The 14,655-nt window shown below is 41.2% G+C and overlaps 1 protein-coding gene across 6 annotated transcripts in view; it reads left to right on the top strand.

Moving 5' to 3' along the window:
- clcn2c (chloride channel 2c) overlaps window positions 1-14,655 on the top strand; it is a 176,704-nt gene that overhangs the window by 56,451 nt on the left and 105,598 nt on the right. For 4 of the 6 annotated variants that reach the window (XM_030109094.1, XM_030109096.1, XM_030109092.1 and 1 more), the window contains exon 3: window positions 10,954-11,004. The exons of the other annotated variants lie outside the window; for them this stretch is intronic. In XM_030109094.1, coding sequence (XP_029964954.1) covers window positions 10,954-11,004 — 51 coding nt within the window. The remainder of the gene's footprint in view (window positions 1-10,953; window positions 11,005-14,655) is intronic. 6 annotated transcript variants of the gene reach the window in all.

The following is a 14,655-nucleotide window of genomic DNA, read 5'->3' as shown; positions in this document are numbered from 1 at the left end:
CGTCCATAGAAAAAACACAATTTAAGTTCTTCAGGTTCGAGTTTATCAACAATAGGTTCTTAATACTTTGTTTAAAGTCTTTACAGCCATCTTTATTCACAATGCAGTTTATTTTTTATTTTTTACAATCTAAAGAAATTTTTTTTCTGGAAAATTGACTAAGTTTTTGATTAGATAGTTTTCTTATGTAAAGATAGTTGCAAGGTGAATTTGCCAGCATTAATAACACAGCGTTCAAAGATAAATGCAATTGTCGCTGACATTCACTGGCTCTCGTAACTTGTAGTGCTATTAATACAGTACAGATCCCCTGTAGTTGTCTGTGTTGAGTAGTAATTTATTTATTTATTTTGTCATCTCATCACTTCTCATTTCACCCGGTCAGAACAAAGTGGTTTGAACAGACCAACAGAGTGAGTGACTACTTGACATCTCGATCTGGAGAGCTCCGTGCTAACACTGAAAATAACTGGAATTCATTAACGTCTGCAAGCCATTTCAAGTGGTCAATATGTCCAGTCTTCAGGAAAAGGCACTTTGAAAGAGGAAACTTGGGGTCGCAGGCTGGATTGGGGCCTGCTGGGTCAGGTCAAAGGAGGAAGAAGGAGATGTATTAAAAATGCCTCATATGTTTTGATTAGTGGGGTCTTTGTTTCTACACCAAGGAGTCATACACTGTTAAGTTGCTCTGTAGCTCTTAAATATATACAAATTAAATCAGATGCAGAATCTATTAGAGTTGTATGGTGTGTCAGAAATCTTTAATTTGTCAAAGATCTCACATTGTGACAATCTGAAATGTACTGATGATCTAGAAGTTGTTGAACCTCTACAATTAGTCCAGAGATGTAGAATTTGTTAGAGATCTACGATGGGTTATAGATCTAGATGCTTTAGTAATTGTAGATGGTTTTGAATAGTCTTTTCTGGGATTGAAATGACTAATTTCTCAGTTTTTAAATGAGTGCTTTATAGAGACTCAATGTTCTTGTCAGTGATCACAGTTTAAAAATGTTCTGCCATAGTATTGACCCCTGGTCTGAAAGGGTCGACTTCTTTGAATTTGTCCATTTACTTTAATCAAAGCTGTATTTTCATGTCCAATTTTTCCGTCATTGGCGTGAACCAAAGTTAAACGTCATCGTCTTTGTTTTTCAGATGCTTCTTGAACTCAGCACACTTCTATCTCAGTTTTACATTTCATTTCTTTGGCAAAAGCCTGCTGTACATATGGGCTCTCTGCACTTTACATAAATGAATTCTGGAAGTAAAACCTTCTGGTCTCATTTGGAAACTTGGCAACCAAGAGCACCCAAACCAAACTGGTTCTCAGACCCATTAAGAAGCTGAGGAGAGGAAAACAAGTGCCACAAGAGTGAACATACGGCATTTTCACTGACTGTTGGCTGTTCAACCAGCCAGAGAAGTCCTTGGGGAAGTGTTGGAAGACGGCCTGTTGTTGGGACTGCTGACCAGCAGGGTGCAACATTGAGCTTTAAAGCATTAGTAATGTGAGCATGAAACAGAAAGGGATCCTGGCAGTCTTCACTTCCTCTGCGGTTGTCTTCCTGTATGTGTGGGTGTGTTTTCGCACAGGTGTGTGTGTGTAATCGGCGACTTCTTTTCGCTCTCTGTCGACCTTTGTGGTCTCTGCAACAATTAGACACAGACACACAGACACACAGACACACACACACACAGACACACACACACACACACACACACACACACAGCCTATTTTAGACTTTTGTCCTCTCATTCTTCTTCTTATATATCTCCAAATTCAACTGCAAATCAAATATCAGCATGAGGTTGATTTGATTTTTGTATGTAACCATCAAAGCGCTCTTATTTGATAATCGCAGGTGCAACAATTGAATTTTCAGCATGGTTTTTTTTCGCTCTGAAGGTTGATGACATAAAGATACTGCGTCTAATTCCAGGCTGACCATTTCAAATTGAATCCCCGCAGCAGACAGGGTTAAAAGGTAAGGATTGCACAAGCACTGTGATTACATTACATTATTTGTGTGCAGGCGCCCGTGTGTGTTGCGCCAGCACGCGTTGAAATGAATTCTGTTAAAAGAAGTCAGCCATGAGAACGGACATGAAATATTCAGCTGACAAAGGGAACTTGGCCCTATGTGTAGGCACACACACACACACACACACACACACACACACACACACACACACACACACACACACACACACACACACACTGACTGCAGCAGTAGAAGGTAACTCGCAGTGATGTGTCGATTCAAATATCAGTCAACCTTTATTTATCCACAGATGTGACTTAGTGATCTGATGGGACTTGCCAAAACAAATCTACATCAACCTCTTTTGGCTTCTGTTTTTTTTTCCCTCCTCTTGGCCCTTATTCCCCTCTCTAGTCTTTCTTTGTCTCTCTCTTGTTTGAATAAAATTCCCCATCAGTCTTTGAGACATTTTCTATATAATTGATTTTTGTTTCCTGATGGCATTGTACATTTTGATATACCACTTAATATTGATTGTTGAAAAAGTGTTCAGGATACATGGTGCAGTAGAGTAAAAATACGAGATTAATGAAGGCAGTATGCTTTTTGTCCATCTCAGATTAACAGTACAAATCATTTATGAATAAGTAGTTTTGGTGTTGAAGGTGAAGCAGGTATCGTTTGAAGCCGACAAGTTATCAATTAATCTAATCCAAAGTAATTGTTTGTAGCAGTAGAACTTTATGTGACGAAGAAGTTCATTTTTCTTCTAGATCACTTGTTATTTAACCTTTGCAAGCGTTATGGTGCTTAACCTCAAGCAAAGTAGTTCTGATCCTGAACCTTTCGCAACTAGTGTCCCTGTCACACTGACATATTGAGTTCCCGAGGTCTGTGGATCGCTGTGGCAGTGGACTGACGGTACGAAGTTGTACGAGAAGTCGTACCCCTTTAATAACGGAATATGTGATGTTGCAGATAATGAAATTGAAAAATGCTGAAAATAATGTTGTTTTCCTGTAGAACCACTAGTAGGTGCTGTTTTTATGTGAACACATTCACACAGAACAGCACTGTAAAGATTATTAATGCTCCTTCAACATAATTTTTTTTTTGTCATTTTGGACAACTCAATGTTTTTAGAAGACAAAATGTGTTGCTTTGCACTTCTAGATTAAAGAGTGAACAGCACACGCAAGGGCAGAATGATTTACAATGGATGGACTGTGCCTGCTCAGTGTCAGCGTTTCAGAAAAGTTTAGTTTCTACAGACAGGAGTAGTGGCGTTTTCCTAAAATAAAGTTTCCATAAAGCCATGTTGCGCAGTGGCAGTGCTTCTAAAAAGTTGTGTTTTCCCCCATTTCCAGAGACAGTTGGCAACATTTTCAAAAAGTTCAAGTTTGGTAGCAGTTTTCAAAAAGTAGCATTTTCAGTGGCTCCGAGAACCATTGTCATGTAAATGGACTGTAAAAAAAGCAACAAGTTTTATTTTTGTTTTCATTTGAAAAGCTGCTGTTGTACAAACTTGGCCTAAGTTTCAATTTGATTCGACGAGAAGTTATCTAATTCTGATTAAATAGTTCTGCTATTGAGCTTAAGCACAGAGTCCTGATGGGATTTTAAACGTAAATGCTCCTCTGGTCTCATAAATCTAATTTCTTCTTAAGAGGACATCAGTGATGGTCCAATTTGAGAGTCAAAGAGATAAAGAATGAATTATAGTATCATGTAGCAATAATATTGGGATCAGCTGCTGCTTATCGGTACACCTCTTTTGGGGTGTTTTTTTTTTGTTTTTTTTTGTTTCAGGAACTATAAAAAGTTGTGCTATGTTTAACATGTTCACCATTTATGTAATTGTCCTCTATGCATGTGTTTGTTTTCTGGAGAACAGGTTGTGTTTACTTGCGGCAATAGAGGAATGAGAATGAACAATGAGGTTACGAAAGATCTATTTTTATCTCGTAATCTCATTCCGAATCTGCTTCTTTGTCTTTGTTGCGGTGGGAAAAGCGTGTGCTCACCTCTCGTTTTGTCTGTTGGAACTGTCAATCCTCAGGCTACTGTCATCTCCCACATGGGACACAGACACACACACACACACACACACACACACACACACACACACACACACACCAGCTGTGTCCACAAGATGATGAAATCTCCACAGCTGTCGTTTTCTTTTTTCTTCTTCACCTCCTCCTGCTCCAACTCTGTGTTTGTCCCTCAGCCCACATGCACCACTGTCTTTTAATTGGTTACACACACACACACACACACACACACACACACACACACACACACACACACGATTCGCTCCAACAGGTGTGATGTCAGCAGGCGCTCAGCGTGGCGCCGCATGTTGCTATGGTGACCTGCAGGCGCCCAGCGAGCAACAGTTGCTCTTATATGCGTTTGGTCTTATTTCCCTTTCTTTTCCACACCTTGGCCTCTCTCATCTCTCTGCCTGTAATCCTCTCCTTCATTAGAAGCATGACAATTTCCTTGAAATTATGGAGAAGATGGAGTGAAAAAAAGCCACCTGATTTGGCAGATGATGATTTGTGCACGAGGAAACACATGCACATTTTGAGACACATTCACTGTTGACTCTTTCTATATTGACAGATTGACGAAAGCTAATAGAATGAGTTGTTGGCTATGTGTGGTTACCGTATTTTCCAGACTGTGAGAGACAATTTTCCTATGACTTATATTAGTTGTTATGTTGTTGTGAAGTGAATTGAACTTATATGCAGCAGCGACTTGTACTCTGAACTTAACCCAAAAAAACCAATAATGGCATGTGGTGAAAGAACATGAAACACACACACACGCACACACACGGGCGCGATGCTCATTAATCGCTTGCACCTGTAAAGGAACATACACCTTTACTTGTGTTAATGCTCTCTGACAGGGTGTCATAGGGGTTTAGAAAGGATTAGTGACACATGCTTGGATTTTTTTTTTTTTTCCAAGTTTCCATCATTGGATAGTAAAGCTTGTGATGATGTAGAATTATCAACTTCAAGAAATTACCAGTAATAATGCTGAGTAAACTGTTGGAGATTAGATGGCACATGTGAAGTGACTGGAAGTAAATTAAAGTTGGAAGGATTGAATTAAAAAAAAAAATCAATTTGGATATTCTTAAATCGGTAATGGTACTACTTCAGGAAGGAGACTAGTTTCTGTTTTTTTTTTTCCAGAATTAGTTGTACTTGTTATTATTTACTTTTTTCCTGCATAAAGTCGTTTCCATTGTTCTCCTGTCTTCAGACGTAATAAATTTTCAATGTCATAATTCATTTGTTAGTTTGGTCGGGTTAATGTACCATTCACAAATTAAATAATTTCCCTTGTTCGTGTAACACGCATAAAACACTCATCAGCAACATTAACTGTTTAAGTTTTCATCCCTGGTGTTATTTTTACCTCCTCATTTAGCTTCAAAAAGACAAAAACAGGGAGGTTGAACTCTTCTCCTGTCTTTATGGTTATGAGGGTTGAAAATTTATCCATGCCCCATGACACTCAATACACCATCAGACCACTTGAGCTGATTAAGCAAAAGGAAAAAAAAATAGTCACTCGTTCACTTACTATTGTGCAGCTCTGTTGAGGCCTGCAGTCTTAAGTTAAAGACAAAATCTCAGTATACACTTCTTCAAAAAGCTTGTGTAGCCAGAGAACATAAACCCTGTGAGTGAAAACCTTTTGCCCCATCTGCTCATATTTAACGTGCACTCACACACTCACTGATATTAAAATTCTCCACAATAATCTCATGCCGCTCTTACGTATTTGTGGCACTTCAGACACTTCAAAGTTTCTCACATTCTAGCTGTGATCAAGGTAATGCACCAGACAGGCTGTGATTGGATTATGGTCTAAGACACACTTTACTTGATCGCGGACTGCATTTACCAAATCAGCAGCTTGTGCATTGAATGGGCGACATCAGCTCGAATGGTGATTATGGAACACATGCTATTCCACCATTCACACAAAATTCATGTGCACACAACCGTGCACGCAGGATGAGCTTTTTGAAGGTAAACACGAGCCCGGTCCGCATGCCATCAGGCTGTACGGATGCGCCGGGTGCCATGCTGACTCACTGGGCACGTTTACATGGACCATGTATAAGTGGATTGTACGTGGAGCAGATTGTAAAATGTGTCATGTAAACAACCGAGTGGATCCGCTTCACTCGGAGCGGATTGTAATTTGGAGCCGATTGTATGAGGTGGTCTACGCCGATCCACAATCCGCTCCGTGTCCCTTATAAACGAGTCTGACAGCGGAGCGGATTGTACTGGGGGAGTGTTTGTTCTGCACATGCATGTAGTGACGTGTGACTTGCCAGTAAACGGGAAGCAGCACAGTCAAAAAACCAGCAGAGAACGCCACGGTGGTTGAAAAACACTTTTTTAATAAAAAACCCCGACAGAAAAAACATTGGAGAGGCGAGATGGAACCAAATCGCGCAATAGCGAGTTGTATAAAGAGCTCTATAGCAGAATACAAGCGATCGCCGGCTGGTGTTATGGATTAACTGGTTCCTGTGTTAACGAATGACGGCGGAGGTCTGTGTAAACACATTTTGATTACAGCAGTTGTTAAAGTAAGACTCACAAATGACTTTAAACGTATACACTCACTGTAACTGTCGATAACCGACGTTCGCAAGAACGACTACATTTTTCAATCATGTATTGGTCACAAGTTAACACGGGCACCAGTTAATTCGAAACATCGACACGCGGAGCAGAGGCAGAGCTCACAACGAGACGTGCCGCTCGGTGCAGCGGTGCTGCAGCCAGGGGAGCAGCCGCTCCTCCAGCAGCGTATCATGGACTTTTGGGACATTATTTGAGCAGATATTAGCAGATAAAAACTCTCTGCTCGGCGCTGAGGACTGCTGCTGCGGAGCTAAAGACCTGCAAGTTCCTCGTGAGACTTTGTGCGCATGTACGCTGTATAATCCGCTTCACCAAGGGTCCTTGTAAACGAGGATTCATCGTGGATCACTTCATGAATACACTCCGTTTAATACGATTGTTTACAATCCGATTGAAAAAAACACCCATGTAAACTGGGCCAATGTGGGGGTGTTCAGACGTCACGCACATTTAGCCGCAAGCCAAGCCCTCGAAGTAAACCAACCGACAGACACACGTACGTACACACGTAAGCATACATGCACAGACAGTGGAGTGTGTGGTAAATGGAGAGAGAGAGCAAGCGGACTTTCCCTTTAATATATCAAGTAACCAAGGAGGTTTGGACCACTGATCAATATTTGATTCACTGCCACTCAAGCTGATTACGTGTGTGTGTGTGTGTATCTCCTTGTTTCACACTCTTTGTGGGGTCAATGAAAGTGAACGCATGCCACAGGAGTGGTATCCAGGTGTCTTTGCCCTGACCAAAATTAATACCCCACAGAGTTTTACATATGTTATTGATATATCATTATGAGGATTATGCTCTGAGTGCCGTTTCCACGGTAAGAGTTCGGCACTGGGCTGTGATGATCAAGATGAGGATTGATGGCTGGGAAGAGTATTATGTAATGGCTGACCTCCATACATAATGCTGTATTATACTTTGCTCTGCCGCCATTGTGAGGTCTAAAATTTATATAAGTCCACCCGGATTATTATGGTGGACCCTAACTAGGTGCAGCACAATGCAGGTGTTAGACTTGCACATGAGAGCAAGGACAGAGGGTGATGGCATACCTTGGGTTAATTTGGGGGCCCACACACAATAAAAACAGACTCTAGAGCCAACATTTGCGTCAGCACTGAAGTGGAGGAATGGCCACTGGTCATCGATTTTGTCATCTCAGACACAGCAGGTTGGGCCAAGATGGCACCCATAATGTTATTGGCTCGACCCAGTGAGAAGGTGACATCATGGGTAATGTTCATAAACCTGTCTTATGGAGCCAGAGATCTAAAGCCGGACTCCAATGGTAATTTCAGCATACAGCCATGGAGGGAACTCTGCCAGAAGGGGTCAAGTTCAATTTGTAAGATCTTGCTTGATTCAAAGTATTTGCATCAAAGACACAGCAAATATTTAGCATTCATAGTATTTTATCATGTTTATTTCTGATTGTATTTTTTATATTGTACTTACACCTGATTGTGACTCACATTCTGGATCCTCTAAATAACCTCCAACTGCAACGAGAGCGCATGAGCCATTGGTGGCAGCAGTGTTGGATCAGATTATCACATTTTAGAATCTGACAATAGATGACAACTTTAAGAGATTAAACATCACTCTTCATCTACCAGGAAATCTATTTTTGGTATATTTTACATTCTCTGTGAAGGTAGTTGTGCACAGCTTCTTCTTCAAACGCCTGTCTTCTCTTGCCAGATCAGAGGTCAGAGGTGGCAAACTGTCACATCCAACAACGACACTACCGCCGACGGACTCACAGGGTTGCCACAGTCTTCAAGTTTCTAAATCTGCAATCCATTCTCAATCTGGAGACCAAATGGTCGATCGAATAAAAACTGATCTATTTCTTTTTTTAGCCATATTTTGCAAAGAATTTGTTTGAAGGTCCTCCAGTGTTTCTAGCAAAGGTCTATAAATCGATTAGTCGTGTGTGGTGTTAACAGGCTTTACTGCAGCTCTTACGATGCAGTCCAGAGTTTCATTAATACCGTCAGTAATGTCTTTGCATTCAGTTTGTGGGATCAACATGTGGTTTGACGAGCTGACTCGGTGGTTGTTAAAACTCAAAGGCAGCGTGGAAGGCGGCGTCCTACTTTCCTGGTTGCTGTGCATCTGTTTGGTGTGCTTTGTTCCGGCGTGATCCTTTTTGCTCTCCTGGTTTCATGCACCCTTCCCATCCGTCTCCAACTTTTCTCCCTTACTTCTCAGTTATAGTCTAATCCATCATCCCTTACTTTCTTCTTCTTCCCATGACTTCTCCTCTCCTCTGATCCCATATTTTGTTTAACTGCTCCTTTCCTCTCTTGCTATCCTTCATCCCCGCTCCTCTTCTCTGACCTCTCCTTAATTCTTTCTTGCCACTCAGCCGTCTTCACTTCCCTCTCTGTCGGCAATCCATCACCTCCTCCGCCTTCTGCTCTGCTGGGTATAATCTGAAGTGCAAGTGTGTGTGTTGGTGTTCCCTGCACTCCCCCATCCATCTGATCCCAGGTCTCTGAGTTATTACCCTTTAATCATGGGTGAGCCCAGAGCCAATCCACAACAGGCGCATATTTTCTCCATACTTTGCAGGTTTGGATCTATACTTGGACGGTGATGCAAAACTTTATCTTCATCATTTCAATATCTTTCTGAAAGATGGAATGCCTGTAGGGGGATCTTCACGGCATCGGCTTTTAAAAAGTGCAATTACTATTAGTTGTTGCTGTTCTTGTGTTTGCTTTGCCAAAATGTAACAGTTTGTTTGCAACTCATGAGAAGTTTGAAAAAAAAAGGAACAATGATTGCTGACTTTGAATCCAACTGATCAATAGTTTGCTGAAAAGCAGTAAATCACTTCATATTTCAAGTTTATTGAGATCTTGACTGAAATTGTTCATGTCTTAATCGATGGACTTAGTTGGTTGTCTTCAATTCAAATCACTCCATTTTGGAGACACTTCAAGACTCACAAATGTTGCCAGTGTTAGTGGCAAAAGCTTTTAAACCTAATCTTTACAGTGGGACAATTTATGGAAGTCTTCACCCTTGAGAGAAGCACACAAACATACTGTTCAAATGTAAATGTTTAGTTTGGAAAAGTTATTTCAATTCTGACGATGACCCACCATTGTACATCGACAGTTTCTATTTGCTCTCACCTATTTACTCTTGATAAAGTGAGTTTACAAGGTGGAAAGACTTCACCGAACCTGAGGGTCGCATATTAAACTCAAAGCTCTAAAGCTCTTTGTTAAGTTCTGAACTATTATACAATATTCATCAACCCACACCTTTTTAATGAAGTCATTAGTAACTAATTATTTTGAAGGGTTTTGGATAGTCTCATACTGACCGAAGCCCTTTCGTGAAACTACGCAGCCTTTAAAATGAATTGGAATAAAATCTTAAACGCTATGCGTTTTTCCCGATTGATATTTTATTACTGGGTCGCATCATTATCATGGTTTGCTTCCTCTTTTGTTTTAACTGACCTCCTTTTTAGTTGCAACTGTTGTTTATTCCACATACGAAGTTATTGAGGCTCGAAAGAAAAACTGGCCTCATTAGTTTGCAGTTTACAAATGGCTAGCGGATGAAGCTAGTGCGCTAATTGTCTGATTTGTGTTTTCATGTTTTTTTCATTTCTCTACTGGTTTATTTACTGTGCATTTTGATTTTTTTTTTTAATCTGTTTTTTTTTTATTACTAATCTGGAGGGGGTGTAGTTTACCTCATGTATCATAATAGCCCACCAGGGGGCGATTACAATTGTTTTACTTTCAGGGGCTTTTCACGTAATTTATCATTACATGCATTCTGTGGGGATAACCCATATCTCCTAACATATTGATTATTGAATTAGGTGGTGATTCTACTGAAGCAACATATGGATTTTAAGAGTAATTTTTCATACATGTGTTATTTGTGTGCTGTTTGTTCCAGCCCATAAAGCTGAAGTCCCTCATTACTTATTGAACTGGCCTCTTTTCGCTATTCTTCCTTTTTCATCTTACTTTGCCCCCATATCTCCTCTTCCTCATCTCCCCCCCCCCAGTTCTCTCTGCCATCTCCCTCCCCTGCCCCCTGGTCCTCTGCTGCTTGTTCATTTGTCGTGCTGCTGAGTTTGCGCAGGGCCCACATCGGTCACACACTAATGATGTTATGCAGAAAAATGGATAAGGAGAGACGTTTTTCCCTCACCGCCGAATGGAAGGGGAAAACAGTTTGAAATGGGACACTGCTTGTATTTAACTGTGATGTGGTCTGTCTGTCCTCCTCCTAGGGTCAGGGTACCCGTATGTTCTGGAGGCCCCGGCTCACGACTTTATGTCTGGTAAACAATCAACACGGAAAGATAAAACTGCATCCTCCCCAGTCTGCCCCTCGACTACCAACTACTCCTCCATCATTAATAAGTGGCCGCTAAGCGTTGTGACCAGTATGGCTGTCGCTTTTAGTCGTATTAACCATCCATTAAAATAAACGACGAATTAAAAAAAAACCAAAACAAAACGCACACTTGGTGCAGATCCCAGCCGTCAACCTGTGTGTGTCTGTCTGTGTGCACTTAGAAACCCCACCGCACACACAAACGCATAAATACACACCCCCTCACCTTGTGACTTCATATTAATCAACAGCCCACATGAAGAATCTCTCTCTGCTCGCACATTATTCCTACTCGGCTGTGTGTCTCTCTGCCCGAAAAGACTAACTCCCCCAGCTTGGCCCTCATTACAGCTCTCCCGGAGCCCCCTAATGGAAAGTAATAAAGAGTTGTGAACATGTGTCTGTGTGTGTGTGTGTGTCTGTGTGTCTGTGTGTGTCTGTGTGTGAGATGAATGGCTCTGATTAGGCACCGCAAAGCTGCAGACAAGCACAATGATCAATGTATCCCATCATTCTGCTGCTTAGGAGCAGACGGATGTGTGACCACTCACACACACTCATGCTTGCATGTTCATTTTTGTGTCAACTTTGTGTGTTTGTGTGTGTGTGTGTGAGTGTGTTTTTTGTGTGTAACTGTCAATACCTTACTCCAAAATTCAAAGTGCATTTGCTACATTTTCACTCAATTTCCATATGTATGAATGGACACAGTTGTATATATTTTGCGTCTGTATGTGTGTCTTGCTGTCAACTAAGTCAAAAAGATGGTGAAAGGTGCCATGTGTGCAGGGGAAATGCCAAAAATTGGCTACGGCAAGGCATAAAAGTATAAATGAGCACGCTTGTGAGTCTGCAGAGCACTGCAGAACGGAAGTGCTGACTCGGCACCGGCACAACTCGGGTGGTGTGTGTGTGTGTCATGGGGGTTGCAAACTATAGCGTAAAAGAAATGAATGGATGCAATGCAGAGAAGGGATGATTATACTGAAAAGGAGGAGGGGAGGGGGTTGGTGGCCAAAGGTTTGCAGGGCGGATTGAGGAATAACGTTAAAACAGTGAAGTAGAAGAGATAAAGAGAGTGTGTGAGAGAGAGAGAGAGAGAGAGACGCAGTGCAGGCAGGAACCCAGCAGCAGATCCTTCTGCCTTTGCTTCGCTGGGCTTTCATCCAGGAAATGAAACAACTTCTTCCCCTGTGTGATCCCACTAAACACACACACACACACACAAACGCATCACAACCCCCCTGCGAGCGCATTAAACCCACATGCTCACAAACATACTTGTGCACTCTCATGTTGATGGGCTGTTAGCGTGATCGTCGGTGACACCCATCTTCATTCTCTGTGTATGTGTTATCCTCATTGTACATTACCTCTGGAGAATTCATGCCGAATGCTCTCCCTCCATTGGTTGGTTTCCTTTGTCGTCTTCACCAGAGTGCAGCTCGCTACAGACGTTTCATGAACTTCACTTTTGCTGCCATTTTCCTTTTCAAATTGTGTGGCGATTGACAAAAATATGGGGCTTTCGGTAGTCTTCCATTAAAAAGTGTCTGGATACAAAGATTCTTTTACCAAGAGCAAAATATCTTTCCATATACATGTGATCCATGAGGGTGCAGTTTTCTGAAGTCTCTCTTGGCTTTTTTTTTTGTTTCATGCACAAACATTGCATGATTATTTGAAAATGTGAATAAAAGGTGGGAAATAGTCCAACAATTCATACAATTCTGTCCTCTTACATTTGAAATACACGAACTGTTCTGTTGAAATCATCTCTTCTGTTTCCACATTCGGATGTGAAACAGCTGCAACGTAATGATGCTTCATTTTAAGTATCTCATTACTCAGTATGTTCAAAGATTTTTTTTAGAGTTCCACTTTATCTCAACATTGTCAGTCTGAAAACTGCGTAGGCCTCTTAGTAAAGCCGTTTTCAATCAGATGAACTTTGACTTCATGTTCATAGCACCAGAGCTTCATATCACAAGTCCATGCATCGGACAAAAATTCTAAGTCCAGTAGAAACATGAATGTAGTGTTGAATTGTGCACAGCCAGTAAAGTTAAAGAGTCTCTAAATTTTAATCCCAGGACTCTTTTACACCTCAGATCTTCAGCTTTAAAACACATCAGGATGCTCTGTTCACAGGACAAATGGACAATATGGCCAGGTAAGACAGTAACTACATGCAGCAGAAGCCATCTACTCGGCAGTAATCAATAGCAGAGTTAAAGCTGTATTAAGAGTTAATTCATGATGCATATGGATTCAGACTGAGTCATTGCAGTGGTCATCTGGCTTTTTCCCTACAATAATAAATGCCAGCAGAATAATGTTAAATCTAATATTAAAACAGCTCTGCTGCTCACCAGACTTTGGAATTGCGTCACCGCGCGCGCACGCACACACACACACACACACACACACACACACACACACACACACACACACACACACACACAAATCAAAAGCCTGCCGTCACAGTGGGCATTGCACTCTGTCCATTTGGACTTTTCACTTCCCTTCTCATTATCGATTCTTTTTAAATCGTTGGCTTCAGGAGAGGAGAACCCGCATAGCATCAAAGCTTGGGGTCATGGCCTCAGAAGCAAGGAGGACAGGGTGAAGCTGCCTGGTTTTGAAGAGTCTGAACCCTCTGAGCAGCTCGAAGTGAAGTGACTTCCTGGAAACGGAAAGAAAGGAAGTAATTCAGACCTCATCAGACCATCTGCATTCATTGAGACTGTGGTATTCATCATATTGTAAAAGCAATATTGATTGACAAGTTCAAAATTAAATTTTTAAATTTCGATGTCATTAGAACAATTACCGGTACAGTATTTTTGGAGGAAGCGGAGCTCTAGTGTGAGCGTATCGTTCTGGGTGTCCATTTACAACACAGGGACTTCTGTCACAGTCATGACCCTAAAAAACAGCCTCTTTTATAAATAAGTTTTCAATTCAATTCAATTTTATTTATATAGCACTTTTAAAAAACAACTTCTGTTGACCAAAGTGCTTCACAGAAATCGAAAAGTAAAAATAAAAAGATATAATAAATAAATGAAAATAAAAGGCTCACCTAAACATATTAATAAAAACAGAGATAAGACAAATAAGACACCAAGAATATACTCCAGTTTTGCTAGTGTTTAAAAAGCCTTCGAGAAGAGGTGTGTTTTCAGTCTGGATTTAAACTGTCCCACCAACTCGGAGGACCTGACATCTAGGTGGAGGCTGTTCCAAATAAGTGGAACATTCCAGAGCAAACTCACGTGCTGGTTTTTGATGAAATTCCACTTTTTCATCTATATCTGCTTTCAAATGTAGAAAAGAATGGTCACTAACTTTGAATTGCTTCCAGCAAGTTTGTCATTGACAGAAACACCAAAATTCAACAACAAGCAAACCAAAACTGTTTTTGCTTAACAACTTTGATGATTGGCGCCAGTCTTTTTGTCTCAAGATGTGTTTGTGTGTGTGTGTGTGCGTGCGTGGATACTCCATTACACCTCATTAAGTAGACATTGTACTGCGGCCATAAGACGGGTGCCACAACCGTCATTACTCGGCGAGTGATTGAGTGCGAGAC

This window comes from Salarias fasciatus, chromosome 14 (assembly GCF_902148845.1).
Source record: "Salarias fasciatus chromosome 14, fSalaFa1.1, whole genome shotgun sequence".
NCBI lineage: Eukaryota > Metazoa > Chordata > Actinopteri > Blenniiformes > Blenniidae > Salarias > Salarias fasciatus.
This window is presented reverse-complemented; position numbering and strand designations above follow the sequence as displayed.